This window comes from Ochlerotatus camptorhynchus, unplaced genomic scaffold (genome assembly GCF_037179485.1).
Source record: "Ochlerotatus camptorhynchus isolate MF236.1 unplaced genomic scaffold, CSIRO-AGI_Acam_v1.1 ptg000102l, whole genome shotgun sequence".
NCBI classification, from domain to species: Eukaryota; Metazoa; Arthropoda; class Insecta; order Diptera; family Culicidae; genus Ochlerotatus; species Ochlerotatus camptorhynchus.
In genome coordinates this window covers 609,361-630,579 of record NW_027040592.1, presented here as the reverse complement: position 1 = coordinate 630,579, position 21,219 = coordinate 609,361, and the positions used below count along the sequence as shown (strand labels likewise).

At 45.5% G+C, this 21,219-nt stretch overlaps 2 protein-coding genes across 2 annotated transcripts; both read left to right on the top strand.

The window, feature by feature from the left end:
- Positions 1-8,039: 8,039 nt before the first annotated feature.
- On the top strand, positions 8,040-11,398 carry LOC135699101 (protein stoned-A). The gene is made up of 3 exons (XM_065219298.1): positions 8,040-8,139; positions 8,947-10,022; positions 10,080-11,398. Exons 2-3 carry the CDS (start codon positions 8,975-8,977, stop codon positions 11,396-11,398), a joined length of 2,367 nt encoding a protein of 788 aa, XP_065075370.1. The 5' UTR covers positions 8,040-8,139; positions 8,947-8,974.
- A 4-nt stretch (positions 11,399-11,402) lies between these two features.
- LOC135699095 (protein stoned-B) lies at positions 11,403-17,280 on the top strand. Its single transcript, XM_065219280.1, has 6 exons — positions 11,403-13,478; positions 13,546-13,771; positions 13,833-14,594; positions 14,652-15,072; positions 15,135-15,527; positions 15,594-17,280. Exons 1-6 carry the CDS (start codon positions 11,403-11,405, stop codon positions 15,730-15,732), a joined length of 4,017 nt encoding a protein of 1,338 aa, XP_065075352.1. The 3' UTR covers positions 15,733-17,280.
- The last annotated feature ends 3,939 nt before the right edge of the window (positions 17,281-21,219 follow it).

The following is a 21,219-nucleotide window of genomic DNA, read 5'->3' as shown; positions in this document are numbered from 1 at the left end:
TGAAAATCACCCGTAACTACCTCCAGCAAAGGTCGTTCAGGGTGTCGTTGAATAGTTCCCTTTCGGGACAATTTCCGATCCCAGCAGGTGTTCCGCAAGGGAGTCTGCTGGAACTACTGCTTTACAGCATTCACACGTCGGACATCCCTCCTCTAGGAGACGGTTGCGTGTTCTTCCTGTTCGCAGATGACACCGCGATAGCCGTCAAGGGTAGGATGCCTCGTGAAATTACGAACAAGCTCCAACGATGCCTTGACACCTTTACTGATTATGCCACCACGTGGAAAATCAAAATCAATGCTTCCAAAACCCAAACAATAATGTTCCTCCATCGGCAATCTCCCAAACTAAAACCGGCTCCCTCTTGAACTGTAATCATGGATGGCACAAGGGTTGAGTGGTCCGCCGAAGGTTGCTCAGAACAGAGTGCTTAGGATGATCCTTGATCGTCCCTTTGACACAAGAATTTCAGACCTCCACCAAGAGGCGAACATTCCAAAATTAGATTTCAAAATTGATGACATTAAGACTAGGTTTATGCAGAAATGCATTACATCAGAACATGCTTTGCTAAGCAATTTGTATATAGTAGGTTAGGTGTATATAGTAGTTACAGGTTAATTGTAGTTGTAAATAGTAGTTATAAGTAATTGTAAAATGATTCTGTATTGGAAAAGCTGACCAATGTATCTAATAGCGAATTTGTTTATTATTCAGTTCCAACCTGGATCGGGTATCAAGATCGGGTCTGCTTGTTTTCTGACAAACGTCAGTTTGATCGTTTGTTTTTAAAACCTAACTCAGGTTGAGGTTCGCACTGACAAAAAGTTCGGTTTCGCACTGGGTTGGAACTGGTTTCAACCCCGATAATAAACAAATTCGCTATAAGTGAAAAGTATTGGTTTTATTGTTTTGATTGTGTGCATATCACTAGGTTCTGGTGGGGTGCATCAGCTTACAGGTCCACACCTCCGTTTTTGGCCCTTCACACAACGGAACAGTAAATATTGCAGGGTTGCATAGTCTGATCTTGCCATTAAGAGGAACCGTACGTTATGGCAAGTCCTGCACTGGTGGTGGCTTCTAATCACATCACATCACATATCACTAGGTTCTGGTGGGTGTACTCAGCGTCAGTTTTCACGAGAGTACTGTTCCCTTCACTTTCTTCGGTTGAGGTTTCAGTGTCGTGCTGGTAAGTTGTTCGAAGTCTGAGAGGGAATTCCTCAAGACTGTTCGATCCTCCATTTGCTTATCTCAATAGGTTATGGGCCCAGGTGCCGTATAAAATCACTGCCAAAGCAGAATGGAGAACATACCACGACGTTCGCTGGCACCGTTGTTCAATGGGGAGGAGAAATCTTTCTCCTGCTGGAAGGTGCGGATGGAACAACATCTGAAGCAGGATGGTTTGCTACACACCTTGGAAAAAACGGTTGAGGAGGAGGATTTTGCTGAGCCGGTGGAAGGTGCCACGGCGGAAGCGGAGGAAATCCGTAAGAAGAAACTCGACTTGCGCATCAAATATAGGAGGATTCGGCTCTGAATGAGCTTTGGAAAGCGCTTTCAGATGAATCGATGAGTCATGTGCTGCAGTACAGATCGGTAAAAAAGGTAATGGAAAAAATGCAGGAGGTTTACCAGCCTCAAGGGGCAGTTGCTATGTTCGGCCTCCGATCTAAACTTTATTTGTTGAGTATCCATCGATTCAAAACGGAGAATGGAAGAAAATCGGCTTGCTTTGAGCATCTTCGAGGATCGCCCTGCATCGTGAAGGCCTGCTTGCTGGTGAAACAAAACAAGACGTCTGCTGGAAACGGACAACCAAACCGTCGTTTTCGAAGGTGAAGCTGCCAGAGATTCGCCTTCCCTCTTTCAGTGAAAACATCAAAGACTGGTTGACGTTCCGTGACAGTTTTCGAAGCCTGATTTTTGACAGCTCAACAAACAGCTAACGGACATGGTCAGGTTCAGCTACATGAAGTCGGCACTTTTGGGAGAGGCTTTGCTGGAGATCGATTCCGTAGAACTATCGTCAGCGAACTATAGTGTAGCGTGGAAGGCTCTTGTGACCCGCTACGAAAACAAGAAAGTGATCGTGAAGGCTCATTTGGACTCAAGGCCGGCGCACAATGGATAAGTTTTCAGGATTTTTGACAGTTAGCCCATGTATAATCTTCACTTTTCGAAATAACACTCCCGAAGTCCCGATCTACTCGACGTTCCAAATACATTCCATTTCGTATATTCATTGAACTCTTGTTGTTGTATTAAAACTGATGCAATTTCAAATTAAAAGTTTCCCTAAATTCGTTGTTTTAACTACGAAAAACTCAAATTGAAAATTATTTCTTTTGGTTTGACAATATTTCTTTCACTTTCGACTCGTAATTTTAAAAGCTCATTTTTGAAAATAAAAGTTGTACAACTGTCAAAAATACCTATTCATAATGAAGTTGTTGGCAGCCTTGGCAGCACAACCTATTTTTACCGCCAAATTTTACTTGACGTCATAAGCAACCCCAAGAAGGAGGCGAGAACTTGGAAGCATTATGATTTTCCGCTGCAGCAGGAAATGTTAGGTGAGTTGAAATTTGATAAGGTTTATTATGAATTTGTATCATTTGTTTTATCTTAGCACCAGGTCCGATTGTTCACGGAATTAGCACAGCTGATACGCAAACTTTACCCGAAGCAAGGATAGGGAAACAGCAGACGGGAGAACCAAGTTTGTTTCTCTGGTGAGAATGGAAATCCTGATGAAAGGAATCAAGGCTGGACTAGCAAATTGGAACGGATACACTTTCCTCGACTACCATCAAAACGACTTCTGACTGCAAACAGGTGGAAGTAGCGTTAAAATTCGAAATCTTTTTTTCGCCACTGAATGACCATGGGAAGCGTGAGGAGTCCACCCGCAACACGATCAAAGTTGATCCATAATCTACTGGAAATAGCTTAAAAAGTTCCTGGGATCATACGGGCGAGCGAGCAGGCGAGACACTGTGCACTGAGATGTGAAGTTTTCCCCACCCGGGAGAAAGAAATTCAACATAATATATTTAATATTGATTGTTTAATATATCAATAAACATATTTTTGTATATTTCTTTCACATAATAAAAACTTTTAATTGAATATGTATGAGATTTTGGAATGAAAACGAACGTGATGATGGTGAAAGTATTTGTTTTCAAATTTAAAAGGGCATATATGTAATCCTAACTATACCAAAGTTTCGGTATAAAAATTTATTTTGAATCGAAAATAATCTGCTTTTAATTTAAATACTGTTATGCTTTTCATTTGACAGAACTACAATTCAATTTGAAAGTTTTAACTTTTAAAAGCAGTGGCCGGGCAACTTTTTATTTGACAGTTGGCCTATTTTTGTTTTGAAAGCTAACCGCTTTCTACCAAAAAGAACCAATGCATACTTTTAATACTATCAATGTATTTTTTAATTTGAGCAACGATTTTTTTTGTGTGTAGATTTTAAGCTGCTACACTGAACCAAAACATCCGTAAAACTTCGAATGATTATGGCATTGCTCGAGCCCTTTAACAATATGCATTCGAATTTTGGATGATTTTCTTATGGTTGAATTCGTCGTCAGATGATGAACATCCATATGACTGTCTTCCAAATACAGGATGATTTTCGTTTGAAAATTAGCTATAAAACATACGGCACTCAGAGGACAAACATTTTAGAATGGTGTAACATGCAAGTGCTTTTAATTAAATTTATAATTTGATTATTTACAATTCCATACTGGATAGCCATAATAAGCCATTCCATTAGGGATACAAAAAATTTTCGTTGTGGAGAAAATCTCCTCCACCACGGATTAGCCAAACATTGGTTTTCATCCTTTATCTTTGTTCGTAACAGCTCTGATAGCGATGCATATGCTTCCACCTCGTTTGTCAGCTTAGATCAGCAAATGACGTTCGATAGAATTATTTACATCATCGTTTTGAATGATTTGCGTTATGGGGCTGAACCAATACCATATGTATTTCCATTTAGTATGGCAGTCATTCTGCAGAGAGCATTACGCATTTCAACTGAAGGCCCTATCCTTTCTCATAACAAGTTTCATCCTGAATTCGAGAGGAAAATCATCTGATTTCAAAACAACCGTCATCCGGTTGCAGCCATCATTCGAAAAAGCGATTTCGGTGTTTTGTTTTGAATGGTCTGAGGTTTGGTAAAACAAAACAACAAAAAGAAAATGCAATTTAGACGTCTATTATCCACTTATCTGTGTCCTCCTCCTCGCTGTTGCTGCTGCAGTTCGATGGGGCCCTTCGATGACGGTCTGGCGGGGGTTCTGCTGCTACAAAGCACGGATTGTGCTGAGCGATTACACCTACTTCACATTTGGCTGCCTAGCAGCGGTCCTTGACATTTAGCGGGGCTCGTCTGTTGGAACCCCCCGGCGACGTTGGTGACGAATAACCGGATTACCTACTCGCCGTAGGCAACCCCGGCAGACACCGCAGTGTTTCTGCCCAGGCGTACTCACCTCTTGTACCGCCTGCTTCGTCCTGCTTGACGATTAACCAACGACAAACCGACATGAAACTTAAACTTAACTCTTGTTCAAGAATCCATAACGGCGTATTCAAATGTGCAGCGATCCCGTCTGTCAAAACCATTGAAATTTGTTATCTAGATAAAAATAATTTGCCCGGAATAGATTAGACATGAACCAACTCATACATTTTGTATGCGTGTTCGTGGCTAGGATAAACATTTTTCGCGAACACGGTGGCAGATGTCAGTTTTGTGCGTTGATCAGAAATTTTATGGTACTTTGTATGGTCATTCATGTCGGTTTGTCGGTGGATTAACTGCGGTGGCGAGACTGGCTCTATTGACTGAGCCACCGCAGTCAGGACGGCGAGTGTCTACCGGATCCTTTGTGGTTAACCGGGGAAGCGATTAGCTCCTTAGTGTTTAGCTTCCCACAATGGCGATCCGACACTCTGTTGCACTCTCAACTTTCACGGCCGCGGAGCCGACTTTCACTCGCGTTGCACAAACAAATCCTGCGGACTCGTGACGCAATTGGGAAATCTTCCCAATAGGAGACGAGCTAGTTCGGGACCCAAATCTCGGGAAAATCGTCTCCGAACAAAAAAACACACGCTCTTGTCCACGGTGGCTCGGATTGTTCTCCTCTGGTTCTTTCACAACGTCACAAAAACAAAATCACATCAAACCGCCATCGCTCCTGCAACCACGCTCGACTGTTCTGCTTTTATGCTTTTTGCCTTCTTTGCAGCGGGAGGAGCTTTAAGGCCCTAATTTTATTTGGGACGCGATACATTTTAAAACGATAAATTTTTCCTAAACTAACAACAAAAAACGAATAAAATAACGTGCAAAATTTACAAATTAAAATTATTCACGTGTATGAGTATGTCGCCTACAACTGAAATGGCAATGACAACTAAAACAAAGCATAACAAACACGGTACACGCTCGTGAGAATCACGGCAATACTACACTCGGAGATAAAACTGTACAAAATGGGACAAATTGTATCACGCAGGGTACAATTCATATCGGCTTCTGATGACTTCGACATTCAAGATCCAATTGTAAGGCTACCAGGTATGGTTTATGAACCACAAACATTGGTTGATCAAGACCGACAGCTTGTGAGTGTTCTCGGCTGATACGTAGCATGTTTCACTGCCATATAGCAGCACAAGTTTCTCATTGAAAATGTGACTTATCTATATTACCTGAGTATATTTTGAGCAATTTTTATAATTTTCATTATTCACAGGTATGTCCAGAAACACCTCCCCCGACGGTAGCTTACCCATTCTGAAGCATGTCGGATTGATAAGCCCACAGCGATAAGAAATGGAGACAAACACGGAATGGTGTTGGACTCGGACTAAAAAAAAATACAATATCCGTATTGGAAACCCCTTTCTACCTTTTTCGAGTCGATGGCGAAGAGAAGCAAACGCTGCGTGGTAAATTGAACAACAACAAAGATAGCACGTCAGGAGGCGTTGATGTTGTTGTTGTCGTTGTCGTCGTCGTCGTCATCGTCATTAGTAGGCGATGGCATGTTTTGATATCTGATATCAGCTCTGTTGTTGGCTTGGCCTGCAATATTTGTGCCAGGCCATATAGTTGACCGATTGTTGTGTAAACAAACACATGATGGCAATTGAAGAAGATGCCGTTTGTATGGTCTTTGTTTGTTTCGAGCATACACACCTCGAGATCCACCCAAATTTGAGTTCAGTTTACTCATAATCGCAAAAAGTACAGGAACTCAGTGCTGAGTAAATTTGCCTCATGGTTTCCTGCCAGGAAATGAGGAAATTTAACCAAAATTTTACTCAGTTTAGGAGTAGTACTAATTGGCTGAGTGAATCCAGTCTGTACTTTTCTCATATGCGGGAATTTTTCCTGGACAAACCTGGAAAAACATGAGGCAAATTTACCCATTGGCCGTGTGGTATTACATATGGAGAAAAGGGAAGTTTTAAATTTACGATGAGTAAAACGATGCTTGAGAAATTTTTCACTAATTCTAAATTTCATAATTAATAATATTGCCGAGCATTTTTGAGACAACGTACCAGTGATTTTAAGAAAATGAATAGATAACATAATTCCTGATTTGTCTAGTTTAGCATAATAAGACCCTATTTTCTCGAGAAAGAATTGACCACTTTGTCAAGCAGTTTTGGCGTGACTTTCTACCAGCGATTTCTCTAAACTGGACCAACTAATTTCTATTTTTTAATGAAATGCACAAATGTTGGCTACTTTTCTCGTGGTTGTAGAAGAAACAAAATCTCAAAATAATGTTTTGTTTCAAAGTTCAAGTGGTAGTAAACGTAATTTTAACTGCTCGAATGAAGTGGTTAATTTGTTTCAAAATATTATCCCACAAGGACAAATTCTTGTAAATTTAGGTGCTCTGAGACTGACTTATACGAGCGTCAATTTTGACACAAAATTGAGTTATAATAGACGCGAAATTCAGCTTAATCCAACGTACTTTTCGTCGAGTAACGAACTTTTCAGTAAGATGGATTCCGTAACGTGTAAAATTAGGTATTTCTAAGTGTGCAGGACAAAGTTCGAGCGGTAGGAATCGTCATTTAAAACTGCTCGAATGAGCAGTCAGTGCTCTATGTCAATATAAAGTAAGGAGCTGTACATAAATCACGCGTAGCGTGGACACTAGCCATCTCCCCTCCTAAACTGGATTATGAACAACCCCTAATAACATTAATAAAATTGAAGAATTCAGAAGAAATTTAAAATTTCAACTGACAACCGAAGCATGCTTCGAAAGCTGTGGTTGTCAAATAATCTGACACAAGATGCTAGTTTTTCTCTGAACTGACGATACCATCCTTTAAAACATTCCCATCGCTTAGGAAGCGACACCGTGTTGGTAGCACTTGCACCGCACACTTTGCTTTAAGTGCCGTGACGTCATACAGACGGTGCGCTCCCGCGTGCAGGAATGCTTCCTCTCCTACGAACGACGTCATCATCGTCGCCTTCTTTGATGACAGCAGTCAGGAGCAGCTGAGCAGCAAGAGAACGACGATGACGACGGCAACGGCGACGGTGGAGGGTGCAAGTAGTAGCCATACATTCACAGTTATGCTTGCAGGTTATGCAATATTTCGGCACGTTCGTGGGGATGTACAACAATAATGATGGCGGCCGCACATGCGCCCTTCCGCGAATCAATAGTCAAATCGAGGGTACTCGCCGTTGGTTCACACTTGGGTGGCACTAGGCCAAGTTTGATGGATTTTCCCGCACATTTCCTCCCATTTGACTAGCCAGCTAGATAGAACTCCCATCAGCAACATCCACTTCGGGAAAATCCATTCAACTTTCATTCAGAAAACATCCGGATTTCCCTGAAAACCCAGTTGACCCAATCGACACCCATTGGAATCGACCCATTTTCCAGGTTGACCTTTCCGCACATCCCAGTCGACGTAGTCGACGGACTTCAAAAGTGAAAATTTTTCGGTGGGTGTTAGGTGTTCGCAGTGCACTTTCTTCGTGAAAATCTGTAAAAATTCGGTCGCAAACATCATCGAAACCACTTGATGACTTTGCAAAGAGGCGTAAGTACCGACTGGCAAACGAAAGCAATTAAATTCCACCCTCGAAACCGTCCTCCCGGGTTGGAAATTGTGTTTTTCCAAATTTCCCCGAAGCAACCCACATAGGTCTGATTGCATACCTTTTGGGCGAAATCGATTTCAGAATTTTTCACTTCCCCCAAGCAAACGCCTGCTGCTGCCTATCTTTGCGGCTGAATTTGGCAACTCTCGGCAGCCTGCTTTGATCGGTAATATATTTCAATTTGAATCGGAAAATGTTCGAAACAGTTTGCTGCGGATAAAAATCGATAAACTGGCGAGTGCTTACTCATGTTCTTGCTCTTCTCGATGGTTGCCGAAATTTTTCTTCGCCATCTTCAGGGGTAATCTGAGCCACCGGATGTGGTTTTGTGAGTTTAAAAATAGTGAGTGCTCTCCATAATTGGATGAATAATTGATGCTGCACAATGGAGAAGAATCTGAATCGATTGGGCGATGGAGGTGCTGTCCCCTAAGTAGACCGATAGGAAATACAATTACCCATCGAGGGTTGGGGAGAAGACGAATCAAAGCGGATGCGGGATGAAATCAGATGAGTGTGTAATTGTAGTTGTTTGCCCCGCACCCCTGCTGTTTCTTCGCCGAGAGTGTTTTCTTTTGTGTGCTACCTTCTCTGCTAGGCAGGGGGTTGCGCAGAAAGGTGCCTTGGGCGTTTTTATTTTTACATCCACCCTTCCAGGCAATGACCTTGAACCAGTTAAGCTAATATGTAAACTCGCCTGTTACACCGATGATATTGGTTTCCTTTTTGTGTTTCTCTATCCGTAGATGCTTCGATGTCTCGCTAGTGTAGATAATGCTTAAATTACCCAAAGGATTAAAGAAGAAGAAGAAAGGTAAAAAGTCCAAAAAAGACCAGGAGCTCTTCACCGAGGAAGAACTCGAACAGTACCGCCGGGAGCACCAGCACCAGGCATCGTCGGCACTCAACTCGGCTGCACCGTCCGACAGCGAAGATCAACCGGGCGAAAAGTCGGAAAACGACGAGGAATGGTCTAAGTTTGCGGCACTCACGACTGGCATCGATTCAGTGCTCAAGAAGACCCAGGAAGATCTAGATCGCATCAAGGAGAAATCTTTCTTCCAGAAGATCCCCACCAAAGTCGAACTCGAAGCAAAGGAACGTGAAGAACAGCTCAAACGCGAACAAGAGGAGAAGGAAAGGACCCAAGCGGCAGCAAAGGAGGCCGAGGAGCAGAAGTCTGCTAACGAGCTCATCAACGCCGTTGTTGAGCTCTCCGATTCAGACTCAAACTCTGAGGTCGAGGAGGACATCTTCGATACCAACTACATTGATGCTATAGCTTCGGGAGACTTACCGATCGCTTATGTTCCAGAGTCACCAGAGCTAGAAGACTTTGAAGGACCAGATCCGTTTGACACCTCATACGCTGAGAAGGTCATCAAAGGACCTGAAGTCTCGAAGCGGGGCAAAAAGATCGTTAACATCGGTGCGGCCGTCGAAGTACTTACCGGACGTGTAGAGAACGTTTCTACCAAAGCTTCGACCCGTCGCCCCCGTCGAGGCCCTCAGAATCTTCTCCTAGAAAGTTTCGACGAAGGACAACCGGACGGAGAGGAGGCAATCCCCAGTGAGGAAGCTGCCCAGCCTCAGCAGACTATCTTCTCACTATTGGACGATCAATCTGAGCTTACGAGCGATGCGCCAATTGATCTAACCGTCTCGCTCCACTTAGCGTTTCAAAAGGAAAAGGAAGCCAGGAAGGAGCAGGAACCGGAAGAACCCGCACTTAATCTAGACGAATTTGACGATCTTAGAAAGCGCGAACCAGCGGTTGAAGGGGACAATTTTGAACTACTTGTAGGTGAGGCTGATCTAGGAGGTAAGTTCTTAACTCTGTTGCGCTTTTGACCCACAACTAAATACCGTTTCATTGTAGGTCTCAAGAAGCCATCCCGACCGCCACCACCTCGTCCATCCACCGGACCACGCATCCCACAACTCGTTGGCTTAGTCGACGAAGACGAGTTCGAGCTCGAAGCGGACGATCCATTTGATACCGGATTCGTTGAACGAGTCCTTCCGGCGACTGCCAAGGAGGACGACGACTTTGATCCACGAGCTGACGAGGAAGACTTCGACGAGGACGACGACTTTGATCCACGTGCTGAGGAAGAAGTCACGCCTGTTCCGATTCGAGTCAAGACTCCAGATCTCTTCTCCGCGGAAGATCACGGTTCACTGCAAGTCACCGCTAATCTATCGAAGGACCTACTATCGGGAAGCACCTCTGATCTTACCCATATTGTTCAGACTCCCCTGGAAGTATTAGCTGCTAGTGCAGAGTCTGCCAGTTACGTCGATCCGTTCGACACTTCAGCCGTTAGCTCTAGCATAGCTCCGGGTAAAACCGAACTTAAATTCCTCGAAGCGGAACTGCTCGCGGACAAACCTAATCAGCTCAAACACTCGTTGAGTGATCCAGACTTTGATCCACGGGCCGATAGTGTTGAACCACTAAAGCCAGAGGAAGACTTCACTGCTATTGCTCAGCGAAAATCTTCACTCAGTTTGCAGATTAACGGAGCGGCCACGAAGAGCAAGACCGTAATCTTTGCCGTTCGCACTCCGGATCTGCTGAAGCTTGACGGAGATCAATCTTTGTCCAAGAAACCTTTGACTCCGTACTACAACCGAGAGAGCTCCATTCCTGAATCGGTCGATCCATTCGATACTTCGTTTGTGCCGAATATCGCACCGACCCAGCTTGAGTTGAGCCTAATCGAGCAGGAGTTGAACAACGCTACCCTAAAGCATAGCCTCTCCGATCCGGAATTCGATCCAAGAGCTCTAACACCCAGTGGGGCTCCAGTACCCGTTGCCAAGTCTGATCTTCTCGGAGTCACCGACGACTACAACCAGAAGGTTTTAACTCCGGCGCACGCAGCGGAACTAGAAGAGGTCGATCCTTTTGATACCTCGATTGCAATCAACATCCAACCGGGCCGTACTGAGTTAAAGCTTCTGGAGGACGAACTCATACCGGTAGTTCCTGTGGTAGCCAGCACCAGTCAAGACATCCTTTCCGATTCCCAAGACACTGGTTCCATCTTTGTGAAGGTTCTCACACCACAACCGAGCAACTCAATTGACGAGACTGACATCGATCCGTTCGATACATCGTTCGCGAACGACTTGGGACCAGGCAAGACTGAAATCAAACTACTAGAGAACGAACTATTCAATAGCGGCAACTAGAGAGATGGCGAACCCCTTCCTAATGGACGAAGAGCCGATGGGTGGCGCTGAGCCGGTTTCCAACCCGTTCCTTTTCGGTGATGACGCACAAGACGATGAAAGCGCGACGGGGGTGGACGACAATCCATTCTTGGCGCAGGCCAGCAACCCGTTTGCGGACTTTGGTGGTGAGGCGGACGAACAGGCTGCAGCCGACACAGCCCCCAATATGGACGATCTGTTTGGGACTGCGGGTGTCAATGCGGTGGTCACAACCGGTGCCGAAATCTTCGGAGTTTCCGCAACGGTGATGTCACAGAGCAGCATCTTCCAACCGTCTGCTGAGTCGAATGGTGCATCAAACTTCTTCGATACCACCATCAACGAAGATGATGATCTGGTTATCCCGAAGCCTACGCATCTACATCTTGGTCCTCATACCAATAACAACCTGATGGATGATGCACTGATGAACGCCTACTCCAGCGATGATGAACTCAAGTTGACCCACGGCAACCAGAATGCTCCACCACCCAGACCGGTACCACCATCGCAGGCGACGCAGCAACTGATCAGCACGATCGCAAACCAGCTTGATCAGACCAGCACAAATCTTCTGCGACATATCCCGGCTACCAGAACGCCCAGTCCGGTGTCCATGAGAGACCTACACTCTCCCAGTCCAACACCCGATTTCGGCGATCTGTTATCCGTTGGAGACCAACCAGAGCATCACATCCAACAGGATGACCTGTTCGGCACTGGTATGCCACCCGATGCAGACAATGATAATCCATTTGCTGAACCCGCAGTTCCAATCGCTGCAAAACCCGAAGTTCCGAAGCCTCCGCGTCCAAGACCACCTCCACCGCGCCCAGCTCCTCCGAAAAGCTCCCTTGCTTCATCGCCAGTTACGGCTCCTCCTGTACCACCAGCTCCACATCCATCCGCTGCAGCTCATGTCGCCCAACCTCAGCATGAAGCCGATCTATTCGATCTTTTTGGACCAGGACCGACGAAAACGGCACCACCTAAGCCACCTGCTCCGAAATCCAAAGCAGACATTCTTTCCCTGTTTTCAACCCCGGCTCCAGTGGCTGCACCTGCTCCTGAACCGAAACAAACTGATCTACTGAGTGGTGATTTCGATGATTTCTTCGGTGGCGCTGCGGAAACCACAAGTGAAACCTTCGTCCCCAATCTATCCGAGAACATGGTTCATACTCAGATGCCATCCACCGTTCCGGAACCGGTTGATTTCGAGGTTCCATCATCGGAACATGAACCGGTTCTATCGGTGATTGAGCAACATGTGATGGAACCTTCTCCTGAGATCGTCCTGGAAGCACCACCTCCATCCGATGATTTGTTTACGCGATCGGAAGCTTCGTCGGACTTCAGCCCAACTGGGTCGAACATAACTTCCGGTAACATCCCAAGTTCCGTATCGGGCAGTATTGTAAACATTTCAGCCGTGGAGAAGGCTGATGAGCTTCATGAGATGGAACCGGAAGGGATGGCAGACTACCCGGCTCCTCCACCAATGGAGCCAGATGTTTCGGTGGACTACAACCATGTGGATGACATCCAAGTGAGCACGACAGCGGCTCAGTTGTTCTATAGCGAACCTGAGACCACTACAGCACCAGTAGCTGCGGAGGCGATCAACCCGTTTGCCATCGACGACGATAGTGAACCATACGTGACTAGCGTCGAACCGATCGTGACTACTACGGTACCGATGGATTATGCGAACGAGCTGTTTGGAAACACGACTAACAACAATATGGGCGTAGTAACGATTACGACAACCGAGCCGGATCCGCTGGATAACTTTACACAGCCTCAGCTCCAGGAACCGGATGAGTTTGATTCTTTCGCTGCCAAGTTTGAGCTGAAGCATAGCAAGAGCGGTACGAACATCTTTCTGGATGGAGATCTTGGTGGCAATGGGACGACGGACGATGCCTTCGGAACCACGGGGGATGCGTGGGGAGCCGGTGGTTTCGGTGGAGGTAGTGAGTTCGAAGACAGCGCGGATGGTTTCGGCAATGAGGGTAATGATCCGTTCCTGTCAATGCAGGCACCACCGGTACCGGAGGTAAGTGTCATTATTGCGTTGAACCATGTGATGGTCAATTCTAAGAGGGTGTCTGTTTTTGTTTTAGGGAACTCCATTTGGGCGATCCGATTCGCGGGATTCGGATGAAGGTAACCAGTTCAATGTGGTCATTCGACCGAAGGAAGGTTTGGAATCTGTGCTGGCTCCTGCTTTGGCACCTCCACCGAAAAGTCCTCAGACGGCGTCGATTTACTCGGGAGATTCGTCACCGCGGGTGAATCCCTTCGACAGGGCAGATGATGGAGAGGCCACCTTGGCAGCTTTACCGGATGGTGAGTTCGGTTGTTTATGACTGATTCGGTTGATTTTTAATAGGGGAATTTACGTTTCCAGCAACTCCGCAACTGCAGCGGACGGATTCGCAGGAAACTCCACCGACGCCTCTGTTTGACGATGATGTTTCGCAACCGTTGGAGGACTTTCCTCGCGTTATTTACAATGGTGAAGGATGGGAGATGCAGTTGCGTCAGCCGAACAAGAAGAAGATCACCGGTCAGCGGTTCTGGAAGAAGATCTACATCCGGCTTGTCTGTCAAGGGGACAATCCGGTGTTGCAGTTGTACAACGCCGAGAAGGATAAGGATCCATTCCAGGAGCTACCGCTGCAGGCGTGCTACTCAGTGTCGGACATTGGAGCACAACAGTACGACAATTTTGGAAAGATCTTCACCGTCAAGTTGCAATATGTGTTCTACAAGGAGCGCCCGGGTGTAAGACCTGGCCAGGTTACCAAAGCGGAGCGATTGACGAACAAACTGAGTCAGTTTGCGGCTTACGCCATCCAGGGTGACTACCAAGGGGTCAAAGAGTTGGGCAGTGATCTGAAGAAGCTGGGACTGCCGGTGGAACATGCTCCGCAGATATCGCAGCTGTTTAAGCTTGGGTCGATGAACTACGAAGATATGAAGCAGTTTTCGATTTGTATTGAGGAGGCGCTGTTCAAGATGAGTGTTCACCGGGATCGTGCGTTGACGTACAAGACGGAGGAAGTGCAGGTGACGGCGGTCGATGAGCTGTACGTCGAACAAGACGCGGAAGGTCACGTAGACAAGCAAATCGCACGGGTTCGATTGTTCTTCTTGGCGTTCCTGTCGGGTAGGGAGCAGCGGAAGACGTTAGGTAGACTGTATTAATCCAAGTCTTTATTTCTAGGTATGCCCGATATCGAGCTGGGAGTGAACGATCTGTGGCGTCAGGGCAAGGAGGTCGTTGGTCGGCACGACATTATTCCGGTTGTGACCGAAGAGTGGATCCGTCTGGAAGGAGTCGAGTTCCACACTTGTGTTCAGCAAGACGAGTACGAACGGAGTCGCACGATCAAGTTCAAGCCACCGGATGCATGCTACATTGAGTTGATGCGGTTCCGCATCCGACCGCCGAAGAATCGGGAGCTTCCACTACAGTTGAAGGCCACGTGGTGCGTAACTGGCAATAAGGTGGAGCTGAGAGCTGATGTTCTGGTGCCAGGCTTTGCCTCAAGGAAGCTGGGTCAGATTCCTTGCGAAGACGTCTCCATCCGGTTTCCGATACCGGAGTGTTGGATCTATTTGTTCAGAGTGGAGAAACATTTCCGGTGAGTCGGGGACAACTTGGTGTTAGTGGGAATACTGATATAACTGATATCATTTACCTTAGATACGGATCGGTCAAGTCTGCTCATCGCCGTACGGGTAAGATCAAGGGTATCGAACGATTCTTGGGCACGGTGGAGACTTTGCAGGAGTCGCTAATCGAGGTAACTTCGGGTCAGGCAAAGTACGAGCACAACCATAGGGCGATCGTGTGGCGATGCTCAAGGCTTCCTAAGGAGGGTCAAGGAGCTTACACAACTCATCAGCTCGTTTGTCGAATGGCGTTGACCAGCTTCGATCAGATTCCAGAACAACTTGCCCCGTATGCCTACGTAGAATTTACAATGCCCGCCACACAGGCCTCCCATACAACCGTACGATCGATTAGCGTGCAGGAATCGGAAAGTGATGAACCTCCGGAAAAATACGTACGGTATCTAGCTAGGCACGAGTACAGGTGAGAATCATACTGCAGTCCTTACTTTAAGCGTCAAATGACAAGAAAATTTTCTCTACCCACCAGGGTTGGCATCGAACACACTACGGGCGAATCGGTGAGTGCGTACCTAGCGGCCACAACAGTGTCGAAACCAATCCAGGAGGAACAGCCGATGGCCACAACGCCCATAGCGCCAAGTGATTCCGACTCGGACTCGAACTAAAACGGAGAAAGGTAAGTGTTGTTCCAAAGCAATACCGAAAGCAACAGTAGGCATTTAAGGTGCTAGGGATTGTGTTTTCATAGCAACGGGCACGGTTTGGACAGATGAAAATTAACGGTAGCTGTAAAGTAAAATATTGCTTTCAATACGAGGTGCAGCTTGAATATTAAAATTGAATGAATTATGCTACACTTAATCCATAATGTAAAACAAATCGAATCTGTGACAGATGAAACAAAAATATACCTAGGTGTTATTGAATTACATTAGTTTGACAATAATGCATATTGATTAAGCTTATAAGGAAACAAGTGACAAGTATTACCACAAGTTGTAAGATTAGTGACAAAAATCATTTTTATTGGCGTAATTTTGTTCCGTGAATCCATTTTCCCGATAGAATTTTCGTGGGAAAAGATTAATCATTTACCTAACTTGCTTGTATATATATTTGATTTCTCACTCGAAATTCTTTAAGATTGCATTCTAGTCATTAATTAAGTAGCAATTCTTGATCGTATGGTATATGCATTCAAACCAAACCAAATATGAAATGAAGCATGTAATATTTATCATAGAATACATTATTGAGATGACATCAAATCTATAGCAAAACAAATGAAACTTAATGTATGTTACTATCATTGTGCTCGCGCTGATGTTGAACAGTAAAACTACTACACAAAACAAACAAATCAATACTCGTTGCAATAGTTTTGACGAGAAAAATCGAAAAGCAAAAGCAGATCAAAACTAAAATCCGCAAATTCCATCCCGCCCGCGTTGTTTCTGCTTTTTTGAGGTTCAATCACTCACATATCAGTAGCCCTAAAAGCGAATAAGTTATTCCCCACCTCCTCTTCACCTCCTCCCTTCAATCAAAATCGTTCGAATCTGTAACGAAGCCAAAGCGTCTTTCTTTCCGAATCTGTAGCATCAAATCAGTAGGCGTAGCGCCAACATTGTTTGTAAACACAAAAAAGAAAGTGAAAAAACGGAGGACCCATTGATTACAGCGAATTTATTGTTCTGTTCCAGTTTCAGTTTTTGACGTTTTGCAAATAACAGTAGAAATTAATCGCAGTAGACCGATGGAAGTACGCAAATGGCGAAAAAAAATAGACATTAATTGTACATGTGTTACCAAGGAAACCAATAGGCAAGTTTACTTGAACCTAGGACACCCGGCAGTATTGGACGATGTGAACAGCATTGTTGATTAATTGATGAAAGGAAAATGGTAAATACTCTACCAAGCAGCAGCGCAAACGGCAAAAGAGGATATTTGATTATGTGTAAAACGGTTATGAATTGAGAAGTTTAACAAGCAAAATCAATGTCACAGGTAATACCGCGAAATGAATATACACTCTAAAATTAATCGTTATACATTGAATGAAAAATTTAACCAGAAGTGAAAATATAAGCTACAACTAAATAATGAATAATGAGACAACTAAAACAACAACCATCAGAGCAACAGCATAAATAGAAAGCAGAACAAAAAAGGATGATAAAATTGGTGAAATGGGAAGAAATGTAACAATAGGACGCGTAGATCCATACACTTGACTTGAATCTAATCCAAAGAAAAATAATGGAAATATTATTGAAAAATATACCCTATATACATATATTACCGAAAAGCGATAATAAGAAGACAACAAATGGGAAAAAGTTGAACAGGCATGTGAAGTTTCCTTGGTATCGTGGGGATATCACAAGTCCTTCACTGTGTTGGTGAGGATTGGCCTCACAATTAGCTTTACAAAAAAAGAAGTAAGAGGTTGTATAGTATATATTAAATTGATTTCTTAACTCGTTATCAGAGGAAAAGTTCGATAGGTTGAAATTCGGAAGCAATTTTAAAGTTCTCTTTGTGAGGTGCTCTGTCGATGTCCATGTAGTACAAGCCAATCCTGGACGGTATGCCTTGGATACAAGCTCTTACTCTTTAGTTAACTATTTTATCACTCATTAGTGGTCCTGAAAAGAACCTATGGGTTGGAAGCTTGTAAGCCAGTTTAGAACAATACTGTAGAAATTTGTCCTAGACGAGCAACTTCTGATCAGCGGTTGAGGGCAGCCTTGATAACTATCTGCTTGTGGGGAGCCTTTCGTTGTGTACTGGAGAACACCACCACTCACCACACGCGGTGATTGAATGAGCAACGTTTGTTGAGACCGGATGGATTTCAATTTTGAAATCTGTGTAGGGGAAAGCATTTTTCGCATCGGTGGCCATTTTATGATCATAGCAACACTTGCATATCTGTACCGTTGGTACAAAGATCATGTGCTCCAGCCTACAGCAGTACAAGTCGGTCGGTGACCTGCTGAAGAACACCACAGTGGAGTTTTACACCCATGATTTGCCTTCGATGAAACCATTGAAGGTTGTTTTACGAGGACTGCCGTCGTACGAAGCGGCTGCCGTAAAAGATGAACTGGTGAGGATCGGATTAAAACCAGAGGCAGTCCACCCAATGCATCGACGGCCTATGCTCAATACCAACTATCGTGACCAACTGTTTCTGGTCCACTTCATGAAGGGCTTCACCACCCTTGCTGCACTGAAGAGCAACATACGTGACCTGTTTCAAGTCATTATCGACTGAAAATTCTACAAACCGCAACACCGTGATGTGACCCAATGCCCATGGCCCAGAGAACTGTCATATAAAACCCACTGCGACAAGTGTGCTATGGCCCACTCGACAGCAACCTGTGTTCATTCCGGCGGTACTTACCGTGCCACTTCTTGGGACTGTCCCAAGCGAACGGAATTCATCAACATCAAGAAGAACGTGGCAACTAGCAACCAGCCAGGCCAACATCGAAACAAACGTACACCACCAGCCATCACGGATGAACAATACCAGGCAGTCCAGCCTCGTCGCCTGGTCCAAAATCTCCCACCGCTACCCATCAACAATCAACGAGCCGCTCAGCTCAGCATCGCATCACTGGCGCAGCGGCCCTTTCAGATCATGTTTCTACCTCGGCGCCTGGACTATCGTATGCCCGTGTTGCATAAGCGATCAATAAGCATCAAGCGATCCAGTTGACGAATCTCCTTTCACATCGTAAGAATTAGTAACGCTGCTGCCTTTACGCTCGTCACCTTCATGCTGCCTTTTCACTCGTCACCAAGTATGAACCGTGAAGCTATAATAATTGCAAATTGGAACGCTTGCTCGCTGACGAACAAGCATAGAGAGCTACTCTATTTCCTCAACACCAAGTAGGTGGACATTGCTTTTATCACCGAGACGCACTTGAAGCCCGAACTGAACGTATTCCTTCGCGACTTCCGGCTCGCCAGACTTGACCGCACCTGCTCCGGGGGTGGGGTAGTGGCCATCGCAACAAGACGGAACATCAGTTGCCGGCTACTTCCAGCTGAAAACGATTGAAGGCATCGGAGGCATCATCGCAACCTACTGCCCCAAGCAAACCAACATCAGGAACGGGTCGTCAGTGGCCCTCCGCAAAGACATCATCAAACTCACCCGGAGGAGCGGGAACTTCTTCATCGCTAACGACCTAAACGCAAAACACCAAGCTTAGGGCAACGGTCGGAGCAATCGAACCGGCACCATCCTGAATGAAGACCTGCAAGAGGGCCTTGGCCCCGGACACTCGCACCCGGTTGAGTCGGTCTGGGGTCCATGCGTCCATCGACATCTTCGTAAGCAACATGGGACACAATATCTCGCAACCTGTGGCATTCCAGGAGCTGAGCTCGGACCAACACCCGGTGGTGGCTGAAGTAGACTTCTCGGCTAACAGATTTCAAGCAATCCGGCGAAACTACCATCAGTTTCAGCACTGTGTCGACACCGCCGTCGATTACGAAGTACATCCGGACGCCCCCGAAGACGTTGACCGATGCCTGCGTTCCTTGGAGGAGGCGATATCCCGAGTCAGGGAATAACCAGTATCCAAACAGGTGAGCAATACTCTGAACCTTGATAGCTCCACTAAAAACATTATCAGACTCCGTAGCACCATGCGTAGACAGTACCAACGCACTGGACTGCCTGTCTTGAAGACCCATTGCAACCGTCTAACAAAAATAATCCAAGCCAGGATGATGGACCTCAGAAATGAGGACCTTAGTAACAAAATGAGCTCTCTCCCAGATTGTGCTAAGCCCTTCTGGAAGCTAACCAAACTTCTTAAAAATAAGCCAAAACCCATTCCCTGACTTGAGCCGTTGAATCAACCCAATGATTCAGTTACTCATCTGATAGCCCCTGAAGAGAAGGTTGATGCTATAGGTCAACATTTCGTCAACTCGCATAATCTCGGACTGAACATGCCTATTTAGTCTCTTTCTTGCGCGAAAAAGAGATAACCGAGCATTTGGACGGGTTAACCTCCATACGATTCAGAATACACCAATCAGTAAAAGCATTCAGCTGACGTTGAAGGAAGCAACAGTCTTCAATAGAGCGAATTCGAAGGTAGAGTTTAAGGTCATCTACGTAAGACAATTGTGGTCCCTCAATTACCAGATCCACGTCGTTGAAATAAATCAGGAAAATCAGCGGTCTCAGGTGACTACCCTGGGGTATGCCGGATGTGGCAGCGAACGTACGGGGCTGGTGATCACCAATGACAACAGTAAGATAGCGATCGGTGAGGTACGACTGAAACCATTGCAAAAGGCAGCTGTGGATACCAAGCCTGTCCAGTTTAGCGATTGATATGCCAATTTATCGAAGGCTGCAGATTTGTCAATATAAATGACATCCGTCTGAGCACGATCCGACATACTGTTAGAGATGTAGGAAGTAAGGCACAGCAAGTTAGTGGCAGTGGAGTGACCAGCAATGAAACCATGCTGGTCGATACTATTTAATATACGGCTTACAGTTAGCGAGTAACGGTTCCATAACAACGAGTTCGAACAATTTAGCAACAGCGCTAAGCGAAGTAATGCCATGGTAGTTGCCAACGTCCTGGTTGTTGCCTTTTTTATGTACTGGAAACATGTGCGCTAGCTTCCAACAGGATGGGAAAACTCCGACGTCCACAGACCGTTGAAAAACGTGCATCAGTGGAGACAACAAACTGTTCAAGTGCGTTTTGAGGAACGCCGATGGAATTCCGTCAGGACCCGGATTGTACGACGACTTGAGTTTCGAGGAAGTCCTGAAAAACATGCTCATGGTTTGGCCAGAGAGTGGTACGTAACTGGCAGCCAGTCGGGCATGGTCGTCATTCAGTCTTTCGTCCGTGAAGACACTAGCAATTTTTTCAGAAAACAGCTGACAGATATCTTGCGTAGATGAGGCCACGTTACCATTATGTGTCATAGACGACGGCAGACCAGCTTCATGACGTTGTTCGTTGACAAACTTCCAAAACTGCTTGGGACGTGACTTAAGCTTTCTCTGTAATCCACGTCGATACTGAAGTAAGCACCGTTTCGCAACCCGTTTGTATGCGTGATTGATCCTGACATAGTGACGTTGAAGG

Bases quoted from the DNA above. Each gene is read 5' to 3' on its own strand.
- LOC135699101 (XM_065219298.1), top strand. From the start codon at position 8,975: ATGCTTAAATTACCCAAAGGATTAAAGAAGAAGAAGAAAGGTAAAAAG. The intron at 10,023-10,079 runs GTAAGTTCTTAA...GTTTCATTGTAG, and splicing joins AGGTGAGGCTGATCTAGGAG to GTCTCAAGAAGCCATCCCGA.
- LOC135699095 (XM_065219280.1), top strand. From the start codon at position 11,403: ATGGCGAACCCCTTCCTAATGGACGAAGAGCCGATGGGTGGCGCTGAG. The intron at 15,073-15,134 runs GTGAGTCGGGGA...CATTTACCTTAG, and splicing joins AGAGTGGAGAAACATTTCCG to ATACGGATCGGTCAAGTCTG. The intron at 15,528-15,593 runs GTGAGAATCATA...TCTACCCACCAG, and splicing joins CTAGCTAGGCACGAGTACAG to GGTTGGCATCGAACACACTA.